We start from the raw sequence: 20,075 nt of genomic DNA on the forward strand, positions 1-20,075 counted from the left end.
AAATAAACAAGATATATATATATCTTTATTACTAATAATAGTCAAAACGTAATGTCTTAAATTTAAATATTAAAATTTATATGATGTAACATTACTAGATACAGAATTAGTCAGATTAGACTTTTCGACGTTTTACTAAGAAGAATTGATATATTACCATCAATTTATCTGCAAATCACTTTTCAATACATTTTTATCAGTATTAAAGTAGATAAAACTATAGCTAGAAATCTGCTGTAATTGAGGTTTTACTGAGCAGTGTTCTGATATCAGTAGTAAACACGTCATTTTATATATACTTGATTTCTAAATTAGACTACCAACAGAACTCTAGTTACTTAAAAGTTTCTTAATTTAAGTTTTAAGTTTTAAGTCTTGAGTAATCTCTTGCCATATTGTGATAACAGGCTAATGTTGGATAGCTAAAATGGGTATATTTAAAGATAATCTTCAACTTGTTTAACATTAGATTACATATAAATACGTATAATTACATATAAATACATAAAAAAGGCCTTTTCATCCATCTAATCCATTGGGTAGCTAAGTCAACCTCAGCCACATCCTCTATAAGCTTACTACTACGTTAACTAAGCCTACCTAAGCTAGCTAACCTAGAAAAAATGCTCTCAATATAGAAGATTTAAGCCAATTTCTGAATTTTTGATTGTATACAGAACTACTTCACTTAATTATCTACTCATACACGAGCCCATATGTCTAAAATAATTGTTAAAATTTAAAATAATCCAGAAATAAAACAGAAGATTGTCCACATCTCATAAAGAAGACCAGCAACACAAAGCAGACCAGCTGCTGTCACAGCGCCGCCATATTGGAAAATCTTCCCTTTAAATCTTAGCTCCGGAGCTAAGCTAGCGAGTCTCCAACCGGCGGAGAAAAGATCAAACCGCGGCCGAGGCAGAGCGCTCAAAGCCCGCGGAGAGCACCGCGCGTCCCCGCCCCCCCGGACCGCACTTACCGGTGGAGGTCGGACTTTGCAGATTCCCGTTTTCTCCGCGATTGGTCGGATCTTGTTGATAAAGGCGAACGGGTCCGCGAATTCCTCCCAGCTAGGCTCGAAGACCGGGCACTCCGGGGGCGGCTGGAACTCGTCCGGCCGCGGTAGGCTCATCCTGGACCTCCCCGAGGAAAGTGAACGCGGAGGCGGCAGAGAGAGTGGTCAGGGTCCGGTGTGCCTGGGTCAAAGCCTTCGGTAGAGGTGGTAGTAGCTCCACTCACTGGAACAATCAGTATCAACATACACACATACACACACACTGCTGGCTTAGTGAGTGAGTGAGTGAGTGTGTATATACATACACACACACACACACACACACCGTGAGACCATTGCTGTTAGGCACTTACCACATCCGCCACAAAAACTAGAGACTAAGGAAGCATACAAATGTCAAAAAACGAATGAAATAACAGAGAAAAAAGTATTCCAACATGTATCCCAAAGAGTAAGCTAATGTTTAATAACATATATGCGATATTTACGTGATTTACAACATTTGTAGGCAAGCTAACAAGTAACCTAGCTAATCGAGGTAAGCTACTACATGTACTATAGGTTAGATAGATCCTTTCCAAGTCTTTGTAGACTTATTTTTTTAGCTAATTTGTATAAATAAACATTTAACAACCATAGTTGTTCTGAAAGCTAACCTTCTAATCTTCTTGCTAACCTAGAAACTACAAAAAGATTTTTGTTTTTTAGTTTGATTACACTAAAAAGAATCTGTTTCATGCTAAAAAAAAAATGCTTTGCATTGTAAATTAATTCTGAAGTCATGCAAACTATGAAGAAAAAACATATGGAATTATTTAGTAAAGACAAAAAGTGTTAAACAAACCAGAATATGTTTTAAAGTATATGTAATGAAACATATATAATGTATTAAAGTAGCACCTCAGCTTTATGAGGTGGAGTCACCTGGAATTCAGGCTTTCAGTTAACAGCTGTGCTGAACTCATCAAGAGTTAATTAGTTTAATTTCTTGTCTCTTAATAAAGTGTTTGAGAGCATCAGTTGTAAAGTAGTGGAGGTAGAGTTACAGGTATACAGTGAATAGTGAATATTTGAGTATATATGTTCTAATCCAGGTTATGAGAAGCAAGAACTACAACTACGTAAAGAAGTAAAGATCCTCTTCAAGGCTTTATTGACTTTTATCTCATTTGTTTAATTAAACATTTCACTGAAATCTTATTTTCAATTGTATTTGCTAAGCTAGAAGCTAACTAGAATAGACAAATACACCAAACAATCTAACCAATAATAATTCTGCCACTCCCTTTTTTACTATTTTATTTTAGAAATCAACACATACAGGAATAAAATAGTGCAAAAAAAGCACTTAAATTTTAAATAGAAAAAATATAAGAGTTTTGTTATATTTGCTTTTATCACACTCGTGTATAACAAGCTAAAATAGTGGGAAAGATTATTCAGTTCTGAGTTTTAGAGTATTATTTCTCATAATCCATCTCAACCCTTTAATATTTGCACATCACATAATGTAGTATTTACTTCCGCGGATGGATACCTCCAGGTGACAGCAGCTAACACTTGCCGGGACTTGTTCTTTAAATAGACCCAGCGGAGTTGCTGATTGGCCGCCGTTCTTACGAGCAGGCTGATGTAGATAAGTGGGCGGGGCTAGTAGTGAAGCGCTGTAGAGAAAGGGAAGGGGGCGGGGCTTATGGAGGAGCAGAGCAGTAATAGGTGATAGTGTAGTAAATATAAATACATCATTAATAAACGTTTAATAAACATATTCTACATATTTACACATTTACAGCCCTGTTCTGAATGCAGCTTTGGGCTTATATAATTAATCAGATCACGAACTTCATACAACTAATTTATTATAAAGTATATCCATAAAGTAAAATACACCACAACAAAATGTTTAAAATGGGATTTACAAAATAACCAGTCTGTACACTCTGCACTGAAAACACTACCAATAATTATATCCATGCTTTAAAACACTGCACATCTTTTTTTGACAAGATTCTCGCCTATTAGGAGACACATCAGCCACTATTACAACACAAGAAAACAATAAAATATTAATAAATTGGAAAACAAAAAAATGGAAAAAATGAAGAGAGAGCACTTCAGTTTCTGAATCAGTTTATCTGATTTTGCTATTTATAGGTTTATGTTTGAGTAAAATGAACATTGTTGTTTTATTCTATAAACTACAAATAAACATTTCTCCCAAATTCCAAATAAAAATATTCTCATTTAGAGCATTTATTTACAGAAAATGAGAAATGGCTGAAATAACAAAAAAAGATACAGAGCTTTCAGACCTCAAATAATACAAAGAAAACAAGTTCATATTCATAAAGTTTTAGAGTTCAAAAATCAATGTTTGGTGGAATAACCCTGGTTTTTAATCACAGTTTTTTTTCATGCATCTTGGCATCATGTTCTCCTCCACCAGTCTTACACACTGCTTTTGGATTACTCTATGTCTTTACTCCTGGTGCAAAAATACAAGCAGTTCAGTTTGGTGGTTTGATGGCTTGTGATCATCCATCTTCCTCTTGATTATATTCCAGAGGTTTTCAATTAGTTAAAATCAAAGAAACTCACTACTTTTAAGAGTTTTTTCATTATTTTAGTAGATAAATATTAAAATAATCTAAACTATGAGAAAACAGGAAATTATTTAGTATACCACAGTATGTTTTATATTTTAGTGAAGTAAAAGTGGAAGTACAAGGAAAAATAACAATCTATTTGAGTACAGGTACAGTATTTTAGTACTTAAGTACAGTCATGAAGTAAAAATAATACATCAGTAGATACAGATATAGTATTTTAGTACTTACTGTAAGTACAGTAGAACAGTGAAGTAAAAATAATACTCCAGTAGATACAGATACAGTATTTTAGTACTTAAGTACAGTAGTGTAGTTTTCTTTAGTCTTTAGCAAAATACTTTATTTAACTACCTAAAATCTAAAATTCAGGGAATATTCTGGACAAGTAGTTAATTGCTATTTTACTTTCTTTTTTACCGTTTAGGTTCATTCACCCCCATTCATTCTGGGCTTACTCGCGGGCTCCCTCTAGCGGTGTGCTGTCGTTTTATGATATAACGTGTAGATAGAAAGTGGGCAGTCTCACCATAAACCAGCTCTGATACAGAAATTGTATTTTACTATATTTTACAGAATTGTTTTAATTTAGAATAGTTTTCCAGCATAAATGCCCTGTTTAAAATCATTCACAGCATCTCAGTCAGACTTTGCTGCTGCAGAACCCAAATACGCCTGAGGTTAAGGTCACAAACTGATGGATGAAAATTCTCCTTTAGGATTTTCTGGTGGAGAAAATTAATTGTTCCATCTATTACAGCAAGTTATCCAGTACCTGTATCAGCTGTATCAGCTCCAGTAAATTCTTTTTCACACAGGGTAAATTTAGTTTGAATAGATTTTTCTTCTTAATAAATGAACTCATGATTTGATAATCTGAAAAATGTTAGTATGATATAAAAGTAAAAATACTTTTCATGTCACTGTAAATGATAATGCTTAGAATATAGCAAATAGAATACTGTATAAGACCAATTGGTGCTTTTGGCAGTGTGCCAAGTCCTGCTGGAAAATGAAATCCGCATCTCCATAAAACACCAAAAAACACTGCACTGACTTTAGACTTGATAATAAAACACAGTGGATCAACACCAGCAGATGACACGTCTCTCCAAACCCCAAACCATCACTGATCATCAGAAAATTTTAATTTCATTTAAAGGAAATCAAGGAATCAGAGTCTGGAGGAAGAGTGGAGAGACACACAGTCCAAACTGCTTGAGGTCTAGTGTGAAGTTTCCACCAATCAGTGATGGTTTGGAGAGCCATGTCTGTCATCTGCTGGTGTTGATCCACTGTGTTTTATTATCAAGTCTAAAGTCAGTGCAGTTTTGTTTTCTCACAAAATCTTACAGCACTTCATATCTTACAGCTTCCCTCTGCTACTGACAACTTTTATAGAGATGATTTGGGATTTCATTTTCCGTCAGGATTTGGCACACTGCCCACACTGCAGAAAGTACCAATTGGTCTTATATAATATTCTAATTTTCTGAGACACTGATTTTTGGGTTTTCATTGGCTGTAAGCTTCATAATCATCAACAATAAAATAAATAAACACTTAAAATAGATCACTCTGTGTGAAATACATCTATAATATGAGTTTTACATTTTATTTTCTCATCTTAGCAATGATATATAATAAATAGGCACAACCACTGGCATGTTTTTTGTGTTTCTTTAATGAGTTTAAATTAGATTATTTTAGGAAGGTGCTGTAGTGTATTGAAGGGCTTAGTAAAGATTTTACACACAAACTTAAGAAGGAACTTTCGCAAAACTGCTGCAACCCAGAGACAATGATCTTTAACGTTACGAAAAAAATCTTAAGAGCTCAGTAAAGAAATGTTTCCGGTGCCGCTGGGGCTCTCTGTAGAATTTCACAACAGAACTGGAAGACTGTGCAGCAGATAAAGATGACCCTGTCTTGTCTCTGCAATACCTTGATTTCTGAGGAAATGCCTGATTTTCATCACCCTGATACAGCTGAGCTACGAGCTCCGCCTACGCCTACTGACATGCCAAAAGTCATGGGACAACAGTAAACTTATAAACCTAAACTCTAATGATGGCTTGGGAATGAATGCACATCTGTGTAAGTTGTGAGGTGTTATCTTGTGATAAGTGAGGTTGATCGAATGCTGGATGATTAAAGCCTGGAGAATTATGGGAGTTGTAGTGAGAAGATTAGTTTTTTTTATGATCTTTGGTATGTTTTAAGTTTCTTTATTTATTATTTATTTATTTATTGTTGGTTTGTTTTAGCAGGTTTTATTTATTTTTAGTTTCTTACTTTTTCTTTTATTATAGTTATTTCTTGTTTATATTTTACTATTTTATATGTGTTTAGTTTTTTATTTATTCATCTGTAGTTGAATTTTTATTAGTTCTATTTCCTTTTTTTACCTATGATTTTATAATTATTATTATTATTTTTACCTTATTTGTTTTATATCTTAATATTTTTTTTATTATTATCCTTTTTTTTAAAATAATTCTTATACCTTATTATAATGCTGGTTTTTATGCTTTTTTTATTACTTATTTTATTCTACTTCTATCTACTTTTTTGTTGTTGTTTCTGTCAATCTGTTCCCTATGTAAATGCTCGGCTGCATTGTAAATGAGGGCCACCCCTAATGTACTCCGAGTTTAAATAAAGGTTGATTATGACTATGATTATGAAATAAAGGTTTATTTTTTTTAGTAATTCTAATATTAGTGTTTTACTAAACTAATACACATACTCCCCAGATAAGGAGCTTTAATATTGTATTTTCCACAGGTTATCGAGACATTTCCATGTGGGTCGGCCAAACATCTACCTGTAGCAGGAATATTGTATAGATGTCAAGTATTATTATTGAGTTTTGTTTTCAATTTTTGCGATATTTTCTTTTCTATTTTTAACTCGTTTTCTCCCCAATCTACACAGCCAATTACCCAAACGACTCATTAATACTCCCCCTATCACTAGTATTTCCACTAGTAACACCAGGAGGGTGAAGACTAGCACATGCTTCCTCTGATACATTGCCGAGGAGCATCACAGCGCTAATATTTTATTTTACTTTTTTTTAAGCTCAAAATAGATGTTTTCTATTGATAAACTGAATCAAAAAGATTTGTAGACCAAATTTCCATGACTTTTCCAAATCTTTCTGGTTATTTTAATTTTTCCAAAATTTATTAAGGCTTAAATTGCTATTTTCAAATTCCATGACTTTTCCAGGCTTTTCATTACTGTACGAACACGGAGTATTAATATATTTAAACAGGGCTATAGTTAATACTCAGCTCATATCCTTGAGTTTTTATCTCTTTCTGAATAAATGATTCTGTACTCAGGACTGTTTCTGGGCTTGTCTGTGGGATAAAGTGCTGTCTGTGTTTATGCAGGGTGAGCGAAGGATGAGTGTTTAGGCTCCATAGCGCTAAGCTACTGTCAACTCCAGTGTGTTAGCTTGCTATGCTAACTGGCTATTAGTGTTCGGCAGCACCTCTAGCGCTATTGAGGTTCTAATTTCCCCTCAAAGTATACCGTATGAACTGATATACCACCCAGCAGTACATGAACAGGATTTGAACCAGCGAAATGTTTTCTCCTTTTAAATAATATTTTCTAAGGAGCTTTTATTCTATAATTTCCACAGGTGAATAAAACTCTGGCACAGTACTGTACACAGCCAGTATTAATAAAAAAAACACAGAAAACAAGATCTCTTCTCTTCTTTAAATGAAATTTATTCAGAATAGGAATAGTGCACGATCTGTTGCATCAACAGATCCATTGAGGCAGTCAGCAGAGTTACAGTAAAGAATTTAACTGTAATAAACCCAAAATTAATTTGGATACTCGGCAAGAACTCGAGCACACAGTTTAACCACAAACAGAACACGTACACGGATGAAGAGCAGAACCGTCTGAGGACAGGATAAGAGAAACGTACAAAGAAAAAGAAGAAAGGTATGAAAGGAGAGACATGAGACCATTGCTCCCTATTTTCGGGAGAAGATGAGAGGAAGTGAAGATGTGGGTGGCAGCTTGGCACTGGAGAGGCACTGTGAACGCCGACCTCCTGAAGAAGATCATCAGTACTCCTCTCCCTCCTCTTCGTCTTCAACCGTGTCGGTTCCGACCTCTTCGTAATCTTTTTCCAGGGCCGCCAGATCCTCTCTGGCCTCAGAGAACTCCCCCTCCTCCATGCCCTCGCCCACGTACCAGTGCACGAAGGCCCGCTTGGCGTACATCAGGTCGAACTTGTGGTCCAGGCGAGCCCAGGCCTCGGCGATGGCCGTGGTGTTGCTCAGCATGCACACGGCTCTCTGCACCTTGGCCAGGTCTCCACCAGGAACCACCGTGGGAGGCTGGTAGTTGATGCCAACCTGATAAAAAGAGAGATAAAAGAGAGAACTTTTAAGAACATACCTTTATCCTCAAACTCACCAAAAGCTCCACTCAATCCACACCACAAAAACTAAGTTTAATGATTCATAATGTCATATTTATTAACGCAAATTCATAATTTTATCAAGTTTGATCCTTTACAGAGCCTGGTGACGTATTAGTGTTTTTATTTAGCATCGAAAACATCACTACTGCTTAGTCAGATGCAGAAATCATGGATTAAATCTCATAACTAACTCTTAGGTCCCTATTTTAGCAATCTATAGGCGAACCATCAAAGTGCAGCTTAATTTAGGGCGTGCCAGTGTGCCTTTGCTATCGTAACGACAGGAAAAGTACAACTAGCCCTGCTCGAAACGCGCAAAAGCCATGTACTAATACTCTTAATTCATTAATCATGGGTGTGGTTAATTTTGTACGTAATGTGAAATAAACCAATCAGTGTGTCACTTGCTCTTCATTCTCTTTAAAAACCAGGTGAGCTCTGACTTTGCTATTTTGGCTGTTTGCTATTTTAACGGTGCAGCTACCTGGACATGTCCAACAAACAAACTCTTCTCAGCAGAGGAAACTGAGCTGCTGGTTGACGCTGTGAAGGAGCTCCAGCAGCTCATTTACGGGAACAGCAATGTTATTTTATTTACTATTCTGTTTATTGTTGATGTAAAGTTGGGTTTGTGCACTGCTGCATGTTCAAGTATGTGTAACGAGCCAAGATAACGAGCAATTGAGCTGTTGATATATGTCTAGGTTGTTTTCAGTCAGTGGCGCACCTGTGTGTTCTGTTGCCAAGATAGAGATAGCAACACTCTAGACCACCTTTGCAAATTTAACGATGCAGGCGGAAGGTTTAAAAAATACACTGTTGGCGGAGAGTAAGACAGCAACGAGCATCGTGATGTAAAATATCCAAACGTCATTGAAATATTAAAAATATTATTATAAAAGTTCACTCTACTCTACAGAAATGCAAGGAAACTTGATCAATCATAATTAATAACAGAATATTGACTTTATCATTTTACGCTAAGTTTTTAATGTCCCATGTTTTCCCTCTCCTCACCTTGAAGCCTGTGGGACACCAGTCCACGAACTGGATGGAGCGTTTGGTCTTGATGTTTGCAATGGCAGCATTCACATCTTTGGGTACCACGTCACCACGGTAGAGCATGCAGCAGGCCATATACTTTCCGTGGCGAGGATCGCACTTCACCATCTGATTGGACGGCTCAAAGCAGGCACTGGTGATCTCAGCGACCGACAGCTGCTCGTGGTAGGCCTTCTCTGTGGAGATGATGGGCGAGTAGGTGACCAGGGGGAAGTGGATTCTGGGATACGGCACCAGGTTGGTCTGGAACTCGGTGAGGTCGACGTTCAGAGCTCCGTCGAAGCGCAGAGAGGCGGTGATGGAGGAGACGATCTGGCCGATCAGACGGTTGAGGTTGGTGTAGCTGGGGCGCTCGATGTCGAGGTTTCTGCGGCAGATGTCGTAGATGGCCTCGTTGTCGACCATGAAGGCGCAGTCAGAGTGCTCCAGGGTGGTGTGGGTGGTCAGGATGGAGTTGTACGGCTCCACCACGGCCGTGGAAACTTGTGGCGCGGGGTAGATGGCGAACTCCAGCTTGGACTTCTTGCCGTAGTCGACAGACAGACGCTCCATCAGCAGGGAGGTGAAGCCTGAGCCCGTGCCTCCACCAAAACTGTGGAAGATCAGGAAGCCTTGGAGACCCGTGCATTGGTCAGTCTGTGGATAAACACATGCAGACACATAGAGAGAGATATTAAAGCTTTTTAAACCACTAGTGAAGCACCTAAATGAAAATATGTGGTCAAAATAAAAAGGTGGGTTGTACCGAAACATAAAACCAAAACGAAAAAACATCAGAAGTACCTGTTGTACACGATATTGTAAAAAAAAAAAAAAAAAAACTAAAATAAAAACCTGAAATACGTCTTTGTTCTAAGATTTACAGCATAACACACACTTAAGAAGTTTATTACAAGATTTTTCACCAGATATATTCAGAAGTCACCAAAAATGTATACACAATTGAAGTTTATTAAATGATATTGGGCAGAGAATTGCGACTGGATGTGACAGACATAAGTCCCTGTTTTAGAGATCTAAAATTTAAACATCTAGATTTAGCGACCCTGACTTAGGGCGTGCCAGTGTGTCTTCTCTATCGTAACGGCAGGAAAAGTACACCTTGCACGACTCGAAATGCGCAAAATCCATGTATTATTCTATTAATTAATTCATCGTGGGTGTGTTTTGGGTTTTGAGTGTCGCTTGCCTTTAATTCCCTTTAAGAGCCAGGAGCGCTCTGACATTGACAGGTTGCTATTTTCACTGCGCAGTGCTTTTGCTTAGCTAGCTAAGTTAAGTAATGCTAAACTAAGTAAATAAAACTTTTATTAAAAAAACTACTTTTTTTGGTCAAACAACCAATTTGTGCTAATCTACACAGATTTCTCTTCTGAAAACTGTTTATTTGGGTGAGTAAGGAGCTTCCATTATTTACAGTAGTAGTGGGCAATATCACAATATTTCATGGTATTTTCACGATAACGATACTAAATAAAAATATATATATATATTACATACCATATGACATTACACCCCACAAAATGAGATATTAAAAAATACAAGAATTTTATCCGATTTGTAACAGAAAATAATAATTTAGAATGTCATGATACTAGTAATGTACTCCATATATCTCCATATATCCAGGATTAAAGTAAAATAAATGATAGTGAACAGATATAATCTGTCTCTAGTAAATATATAATGGGAAATGGGGTGGGTGATATGGCACGATATTTTAGGGCATAATATCGTTCACGGTATTTAAAATTTTTGACGATATTATTGTGTACGATACGATATGGCACACCCCTTATTTACAGTAAGATTAGATTCCTAAATTTCTCCATCACAATGGAGCATTAGCGGCTAACTGCTACAATGAGGAACCTTGAGTGCTCTGCTAAACCAGGGTGATATCAGCTAGCGCTTAGTGGGTAATGCTAATGCTGCTCCAGCAGCGCTAGCCGGGGTTACCAGCAGGCTACAGGCCAATAATACTCACCTCTGAATGGTAAAATAGCGGTTAGCAGCTAATACTGCTCCAGCCTTGATGCTGGAGAATTAAAACTGAAACTCCTGTATAACTCTGTACTTCAGTGGAGTGGCTTTACTGCTCCTTAATACCTGACTGGTTAAATTGATATATCAGGTGCACCAGATTATAAGGCACACTGACGATTTTTGGGAAAATTAAAGAATTTTAAGTGCGCTTTATAGTGTGAAAAATACAATAAATTTTTCCTTATTTGGATGAGAAATAAAATAAACGTACGAGCTTGCGGACGCGCTCCAGCACCACATCAATGATTTCCTTGCCAACGGTGTAATGGCCGCGGGCGTAGTTATTGGCTGCATCCTCCTTCCCAGAGATGAGCTGCTCTGGGTGGAAGAGCTGCCTGTATATGCCGCTCCTCACCTCATCTACAATAAACACACACAGCTTAGACAACACACACACACACTGCATACACACAACTCTAACAGACAAGTCAAATTCTGATTCAATATGAAACTGGCAAAGGGATTTTATCCAATTAGAATTAGTTTTATTTTAATAAGCTTTTGATTTAGTATTAAATTTCAACTTGCTAGTGTTCAGGGCACCAATATTAGTAAATTCAATTTAAATACATCTAATCAACAAAACTGCAATGCATTCAAACTATTAAATGCATACATGTTATTTAAACAAACAAACTCATGAGACAATTAAAGGTTTAATAAACAATTAAACCTTTTCACACGTTTGCAAAACAGAACATTATTCAAGGCCACTGTTAAGTTGAAATAATGACATTTACAGTACCAGTCAAAAGTTTGGACACTTCTCATTCAATGTTTTTCTTTATTCCTTTATTTAATTTATTTTCAACACTGCAGATTAATATTAAAGACATGAAAACGATTAAGGGACACATATGGGATCACATAGTAAACAGTAAAAAATTGTCATTCCTCCACATTAATCTCCTGATCTAAACCTGATGAACTGAGATGGTGATTTGAGGTGATTTAATTGGGATGAGCTGGAGCTTTTTTCACAGCGTGAAGGAAAGAAAAGCAGCAACTATTGCTCAGCACCTCCAGGAACTCCTTCCTTCAAGATGCTGAGAAAACTATTCCAGGTGACTCATACAGTATGAAACATATTCTGGTTTGTTCTGTACAAAATAATTCAGCATGTGTTCCTGTATAGTTTTAATGTGTTCAATATTATATTTATAATGTTAAAAAACAATAAAGAAAGAATAAACACATTTTACGAGAAGAGGTGTGTCCAAACATTTAATGTTACTGTAGATCAAAAGATAAAGAAAAGAATGTGGGGAAAGTAGGTCAGTATTATATGTTAAGTAGGGAAGCACTGAAATAACTTTTATTGGCGAAAGCTAGTCCGGTCATAATAGCATTTTATTGGATTTTTGTTCCACTAATATAATTACAATGTAATATTATAATAATAATACTAAGTATGTGTTTTAAGCAAGTATGCAATTGTGTTAAGAGTTAAACTTAATAAGAATTAATATTTAGACATTAAAACCGTAATACATTATTATTACATAATAATATAATAGGATCTCCTTGCTTGTAATCTAAGGTAATGGGCAATACTGGTGTAAGCAACAAAGGATAAAAGTCCATTATTTCATGACCGATTTACAGAGGTATCAAGTAAAGCAGTACAAATACTTACAGTATTCACATTACTTAAGTAAAAATTTTATTTATCTTTACTTTACTGGAGTAATTATTTTACATTTTCACAAAATTATCTGAACTTTCTACTCCTTACATTTTAAAAATAGCCTCGTTACTCCTATTTCATTTTATTTAGTGCACTATAGGACTCTGTGGGCGTGGTCTAAGCTTTTGTTTTTAATGGCTTTATCTTTTTTTACTTTTATACTTTAAGTAGTCTTTTATAAACCAGTACTTTTTTTAAACACTTTTACTTAAAGAGTAAAAAGCTTGAGTTGATACTTCTTCAACTTCTACAGAAGTATTTTATCAAACTCCAGTGTCTATCCCTTTACTGAATATTCAGTGCATCCCTAAAATTAATTTTTAAGTTAAAAGTTAAAATGACGTTTCTTTTCCCCAGCAGTCAGATCCACTCACCGATCACCGAAGGCTCCAGATCCACGAACACGGCTCGCGGCACATGCTTCCCCGAGCCCGTCTCGCTGAAGAACGTGTTAAATGAGTCGTCCCCACCACCAATCGTCTTGTCGCTCGGCATAGTGCCGTCGGGCTGGATACCATGCTCCAGGCAGTACAACTCCCAGCATGCATTGCCAATCTGCACACCAGCCTGCCCCACGTGGATAGAGATGCACTCACGCTGCAGGCAAACACGCAACCATGCAAGAGAAGAGCAGAGAGAAGCCTGAGTTAAACCCGCTGCTTACCCACCACCGTGGGCTCCAGGTCCACCATCACGGCCCGGGGCACGTGGCGGCCGGAGCTGCCCGTGTTGAAGAAGGTGTTGAAGGGGTCCTGACGGGAGCTGGGCAGAGCGGCCACGTCCTGCATCACGCCGTCAGGCCCCACGCCGTGCTCCAGACAGAACAGCTCCCAGCATGCATTGCCAGTCTGAATGCCAGCCTGGCCCACATGGATTGAGATGCACTCTCTCTGCAGGCCAATCACAGCACTTATCATCGCAGTTAACCAATCAGCTGATTCTAAAGAGCTCGTTTCCTTTCTGCGTTGATTTGCAACATTTTTGTGTAATGGTGCTGCGATTTCACTACATTATTTACTAATAATCATGACTATAAATTGTAGATTTTCCAAGTTTTATATGTTTTTTATTTATATACCAAAATATAACAGTAGTGCTGGACAATATGGCCAAAATCTACATTTAGATATATTTCTTAAGTACAGTAATGACATAAAAGTATTTGTCATGTTATCAAGCTGCAGATTCTTAAAAATACAAAAGCTCTGTCATTAATAGTACAGTGATTTATATTACATTTTTACCGCACATCATTAACTGAATAGGATTTTTTAATACTATCTATAATTCAACGTACAGTTGGGTCTGTGTTTTTTAAGTACTGGTAATCCACGATAGACATATTCTCAATAGCACAGTAAATTTTTATGTGGAGCCGGACAATAATAATAAAGCTCCTGAAAATATTTAGAAGCCACTTTAAAATCATCAGTTTATCTGATTTTGCTATTTTGTTGTTTTATTTTACAAACTACGGACAACATTTCACCCAAATCTAAATATCTAATATCTATATCTAAATATATTTGAAGAAAATGGCATGGACTATAATCAAGAGGAAGATGGATGATCACAAGCCATCAAACCAAACTGAACTGCTTGAATTTTTGCACCAGGAGTAAAGCAGCATAAAGTTATCCAAAAGCAGTGTGTAAGACTGGTGGAGGAGAACATGATGCCAAGATGCATGTTTATTAGAATAAAACATCAATGTTTATAGAAATTGATCATTTTGAAGTTTTCAAAAGATGTGTTTTCAGGCTCTACATAAAAAAACTTTGTGGCTTGTTTTAATATGTACAACATTAGTGAACAGAATAAAATTTGTATAGAATCCAACAACATGGTCCAAGTTCATAAATTACGCTTTTAGCATGAAGCCAATTCAAAAGGAACAGCAGCAGCCTAGTCCGGGCCAGACGTTTTAAAGGGTGAATTTTTGACATTCCAGCTCCATGACTGGAGCTCGGGGAATGCCGGGAACAAAAGTCGCCCCCGTGACCTTCCAGCGTTATTTTAAACTGGATTGTGAAATGGGGCCCAGAGATGGACATACGGTGAAGCACTGAAACACCTGGACTGAAGGAGTAGCACTGTAACTATAAATCTTTAAATTAGTACATTTCTAAAATCTGAACAAAAGAAATTATGATTTTTTATCCAATCAGAACAGCGGGATCTAACTACAGAGTTCAACACTAGTAACAACTAGTGGGCGAGGCTTAAGCACAAAAATACATTAACCCACTTCTGACACCAATGTTTTTTTTTACATCTAAACTAATAATAAAACATCAGTACTGTTTTAAAAAATAAATCAATTACTCTACTGTAGTATATACTTACACTAATTATTCAATGTTTGTGTACTAATCTATTTTAATACTGTAATTCTAGATAGCTGGACATCTATTAGAGCTTAACGGTGCTTAAAAATGTTATTTTGTGTCTCGTTATTGTTAATGATAATTATTAACAAATGGGTAAAAGAAAAACAAGCTAAAATCTAAATTAACTAAAAAAAAAAAAGAAAAACCTAAATATCGGCTTTCTACATCGGCCATCAGCCACTTGCGCTCTGTAAATATCAGCATTAGTCTTAAAATAAATAAAAAAAACATAAATCAGTCAATCATTATCGCGAAAAGTATAAAGCCACAAAATAAATTGTTTTTTTTTCCCCTAAACACTAACTTTCAAAGAACCTGATTTTGTACAAAATAAAAAACAAAGCAAAACCAAAATAATGAAGGTCATTCGAAAGCAGTGTGTAAGACTGGTGGAGAGCATGGCAAACTAAATATCCGATTCATTCACTATTGCACTGCCCCTTTTTATTTTATGGTAAATTTGACTATTTGAGAACTATGTTGCACACACATGCAGTTAGACCACATGGAAGTCCGACAAGTTCCTAAAATGTGGATTGAAATATATTCAAAAAAACATTAATATGATGCTATAGAGAGAGAATAAATAAAAATATTGTAATAATAAGAATTGAAATAAACATAAAAATGAAGAAATAAAAGACTAAATTGAGTAAATACAATATTAAGTCACAGCAGGGTGTAAAGGGGGACAGAGGTGGGCCTGGTATGAGTAGATGAAAAGAGGGAATGACTGGACTCTGCTGGGTCGGTTCCAGGAATAGACCTGAAGGAGGAGCAGCAGTTTATAAACCAGCTAGAGAAGATAAAATGAAGGACAGAGGGAGGCAGTCCCATGATTCACTTCGTGGAGGAAGAGCAGCCTCTTCCTTCCTCATTCTCACGTTTAAACAAAGGAAAATATGATTTACTATCATTAATATGGGTTTAATGTACCGTCTACATTAGTTTCTCTTCGTTTAAAAGTCTGTTTAACACTCATTTCAGGCCACTTTCGTACTAAAGAGGAGATTAAATCATTAAACGCTGAGTCCTGAGTTTAAAACGTGTCGGGGCAAAGTCTGAACCTGCCACCCACTCAGCGCTGGCGTCACCAGATTTTAATCAAAATGGGCGACAGGAAGTAAAGACTGAGCAATTTATACAGGAAGGTCAACAACAGTGTTATATTGAGGAATGTAAAGTAATGAGAAATAGTGAAAGTACAACCGAGAAGCTAACTAACATCATTACAGAAAACGTGAGTGTGACTGCACTGCAGCAGTGTTGCTGTGGTTTAAGTAGGTATTGGTGGCTGTTGTGGTGTGGGGTGGTGGTAGCTGAGGTGTTGCTATAATACAGCTATTAGCTGCTAATAAGCTCATCATGTTAACCATGTTCTTTGGACCATTTATTGTCCCAGATATTCTTGATGAGAATAATGCTATTTTAGAGTTTTACAGGTGAACCGTCAACCGTACAACTTGATTAAGGGCATGTCAGTGTGTCTTTGCTATCGTAACAACAGGAAAAGTATGCCACGCAGAGCTCGAAATGCACAAATGGCATGTAATAATTCTCTTAATTAATCATGGATGTGTTTTAGGCATAACATACATAAAAATAAACCTATCACTTGCCATTTCCTTTAAGAACCAGGTGAGCTCTGACTTTGGCAGATTGCTATTTTATCGGCGCAGCTACCTGGACGTGTTCAAAACTTCTCAATTTATTTAGTTTTCTGTTTATTGATGGTGTAAAATCTGGGTTGTGCACATGACAGCACTCTAAAGCCAACAAGGCAAAGTAATAAAAGCTCATTTTTGCTAATTTTATGTGATTTAGCTACTTCATGTTTACTTTACTGTGTAGGAATGGTTTGAGGCATAAAAGGTCAGTATCAAATATATACAAATTATAAAAAAAAGAGTATTAGGTATTATATTTTTCTTTTGTGTGCATCACAGGCAGAAAACAGATTTTTTATATTTTCCCATAACTGGAAACTGGAACTATAACTCGGGTCTGACAGGGTTAAAATAATGACTTAATATGCGACAATAATAACTTAATATCTTAAAATAATGAGACAGAAATGTAACAATGAATATGGTGAGGTGGATTTTTGTATTATTGGTAATATGAGTGTTTAATGGTTTAACTGTATGATTACAAAAAAGGATTAATTGTATAAATATTAAAGTTAAAGCTGAATATAATGTGGAGGGAAAAGCTGAGTAACGCTTAGGCTCAAACACCGCGAGATTTCAGTAAAAATGGGGACAGGAAGGAAAGAGTGCACTTTTTCTTATACACGAGGCGGATAAAACAGGTTATATAGAGATATATACAGAAATCACGGCGAAATAGATCACTAATCTATACAGTAACTTTAATTTAATAACAGTTCAGCGAGAGTTAGTGAAGTTCACCCGCATGGAGCTCTGCGCTCCCATCCCCCACCTCCCCTCCCCGCCTTCCCGCTCTACTGCAGCTCCTGCCCGGCCTCAGGCCCGCAGCCCTCCGCCCGGCTCCTCACACAGTGTGGTTTTATCACTTTATTTTTTTTTTTGTTAGTTATTTAATGTTTTATTAGTTTCGAAGTAATTAGAGCAATGTACAGGAAAATAGCACATTTAATCAATTTTAACAAACAAAAAATATTTTTGAAAATAGAGACTAAGCAAGCACAAGTTTTATTAGCTAAAAAATCTATAAAATAGCAGTTAATACAGAAGTAACGTCGTCAGAAATGTTAGCTTAGCTAAATAACGTTAGCTACAGTCAGCTAACTGTTAGCTAGGCTAGCTAACCTACAAGTCATTCAGATTTAAGTTAAAGTTAATTAGTTGGCAGGTTTAGCTAGATAGATAAAAAATATATATTACTTAACTGGCAGTTAGGTTACATAAATTGTAGTTTTCAATCATAAAAACAGGCAAAAACTGATATTAAAGGAACTTTTAGCTAAAAAAAAGTTTGATAGGAATGTAACGTTAACGTTAGCTAACCGCTAACAGTTAACTATTTAATTCAAACGTAAGTTACAGCTAAGCTGGCCAACTAACGTTAGGTTATACAGCTAAAGTTGTAAAAAATAAAGTAAAAACAGCTGACTTCATTTTTAAACTTCAATGTCTAATAAAAAAAGGATTAATTTATTTTTTTATTTAAAAAAGGTAGAAGACAACTTTCCACGTCTTTATTGTCTTCTCTCATTCTAAACCAAACTATAAAATATTTAAAAACAGAGGCAAATAATAAAATACTCACCATTTTGTCTTTAGTTTAAGTTGAAAAGCTTTTAAAAAAGAGAAGAAATGTCGAAGTTGAGCTAAAAGCGCGGGGCTCCGTTGACTGTGGACGTGTAACGTGTCTCCGCCAACACAGCAATATGAGGCTCCCCCGCCCGCTGCGGTGCTTTTATACTCCCGTGCGCTGCGGGTGCCCACGACGGGCTGTGATTGGCCGGCCCCAGCATGATGGTCGGCTGCTATTGGTGGAGCAGAATGCTCTTTTAAAAGTTGAAGTAAATGCGTACCCCTCGCTGCAGAACCACAAGTCCAGGGGGTGGGGCTGGATCTGATCCAAGGGGTGGAGCCTGACCTCCTGACCACCCATATCTTCTTTTCATTGGTTTTAAGTCATCGCATTTCAATTCCTCGTTAAACTTAACACGTGTCGCTTACGTTTCCCGACCAGGACTTATTTTATCTTATCAAATAAATCCTGGAACCCAACCTTAAGACTTTTACCGTTTATAGATCAAAATGTTATTTGCTACGTAGCACATTTAAATCACACAATACAGATTTAAAAGAAGGAACATGTCTGTGATTACAAACATAATAAGATGCTGTACATTTCCTATATAATTATTAACTATTTCATTTTTTTATCTTTAATAAAAAGGGCCTAAAGACAAAATAAAAAGTAAATAATTAAAATAAAGGATGCCAATGAGTGTCTTATCTACCAGCTACCATGTTCATTTATTATTACAGATATTAATACACACTCAAAACGGCGAACAAAGTCAAAGTTAAATCAGCTTTAACCGTCAGTTAGCCACCTACTAGATAGCTTAGGTTGTTCGCGCAAACAGAAGCAATCAGATTTTCAATTAAGTAAAATCACCCAACGAAACTAATTAATAGTATTAGCAAAATGAAAATGTGTCTATTATGAACTTACTTTCACGTTCGTGATTGTTTACTTGACTCCGAAAGGCGAGTGAGTAAAACCGGATGGGGAAGAGTCCGATCTGCTTCAGACCAATGAAAACACGACGTAGGAAGAGTTGGATCAGATCCAGCCCCACCCCCTGGACTTGTGGTTCTGCAGCGAGGGGTAGTTGGATTCATGGGGAATTTGTACTGAAGCGAATAGAGAATCAGACAGACAGGTAGCTTTTTGAGTTTTTTTTTTTTTATCAGACAGACAGGTAGGTTTTTGATTTTTTTTAAATCAGACAGACAGGTAGCTTTTTGATTTTTTTTTAATCAGACAGACTGGTAGCTTTCTAAGTTTGCTGAATCAGACAGAAAGTATTTTTTTTATCAGACAGACAGGTCGTTTTTTATCAGACTGGTATTTTTTTTAATCAGACAGACATGTAGCTTTCTGAGCCTTTTACAACAGACAGGTAGCTTTTTGGATTAGTCAAAACAGACTTTTTTAAATCAGACAGACAGGTAGTTTTTAGAGTTTTTGTAATCAGACAGACAGGAAGCTTTTTGCTAGGACTAGGACATGTTAGGTTAAGTACACAAATCTATTTTATAGTTAAAGTTTAAGTATTTGAGTGAAAGTATCTGGTGCTGACCATTTC

General features: G+C 36.5%; 2 protein-coding genes across 7 annotated transcripts in view; both read right to left on the minus strand.

The window, feature by feature from the left end:
- kdm5bb (lysine (K)-specific demethylase 5Bb) overlaps positions 1-1,315 on the minus strand; it is a 53,742-nt gene extending 52,427 nt beyond the window's left edge. For all 4 annotated transcript variants that reach the window (XM_015600863.3, XM_015600864.3, XM_007231674.4 and 1 more), the window contains exon 1: positions 983-1,315. In XM_015600863.3, the coding sequence (XP_015456349.3) occupies positions 983-1,135 (153 nt within the window). In that variant the 5' untranslated portion in view covers positions 1,136-1,315. The remainder of the gene's footprint in view (positions 1-982) is intronic.
- A 6,034-nt stretch (positions 1,316-7,349) lies between these two features.
- tuba5 (tubulin alpha 5) lies at positions 7,350-18,671 on the minus strand. 3 transcript variants are annotated; one of them, XM_015600866.3, is made up of 5 exons: positions 18,518-18,671; positions 13,250-13,472; positions 11,400-11,548; positions 9,098-9,778; positions 7,350-8,012 (listed from the first exon to the last, which is right to left on the minus strand). In XM_015600866.3, the coding sequence occupies exons 1-5, from the start codon at positions 18,518-18,520 to the stop codon at positions 7,719-7,721; spliced, it is 1,350 nt and encodes a 449-aa protein (XP_015456352.1). In that variant the 5' UTR covers positions 18,521-18,671; the 3' UTR covers positions 7,350-7,718. The 3 variants fall into 3 exon arrangements, with proteins under 3 accessions (XP_015456352.1, XP_049342023.1, XP_015456351.3); XM_049486066.1 differs by having other exon boundaries at positions 11,400-11,602; XM_015600865.3 differs by lacking the exon at positions 13,250-13,472 and adding an exon at positions 13,540-13,765 and having other exon boundaries at positions 18,518-18,653.
- Between the last annotated feature and the right edge of the window lie 1,404 nt (positions 18,672-20,075).

The sequence above is a fragment of the Astyanax mexicanus genome, chromosome 12, assembly GCF_023375975.1.
Source record: "Astyanax mexicanus isolate ESR-SI-001 chromosome 12, AstMex3_surface, whole genome shotgun sequence".
Classification (NCBI taxonomy): Eukaryota; Metazoa; Chordata; class Actinopteri; order Characiformes; family Acestrorhamphidae; genus Astyanax; species Astyanax mexicanus.

Bases quoted from the DNA above. Each gene is read 5' to 3' on its own strand.
- tuba5 (XM_049486066.1), bottom strand. The intron at 9,779-11,399 runs GTACGTTTATTT...GTTTATCCACAG, and splicing joins TGGAGCGCGTCCGCAAGCTC to ACTGACCAATGCACGGGTCT. The intron at 8,013-9,097 runs GTGAGGAGAGGG...TCTTTTTATCAG, and splicing joins GGTGTCCCACAGGCTTCAAG to GTTGGCATCAACTACCAGCC.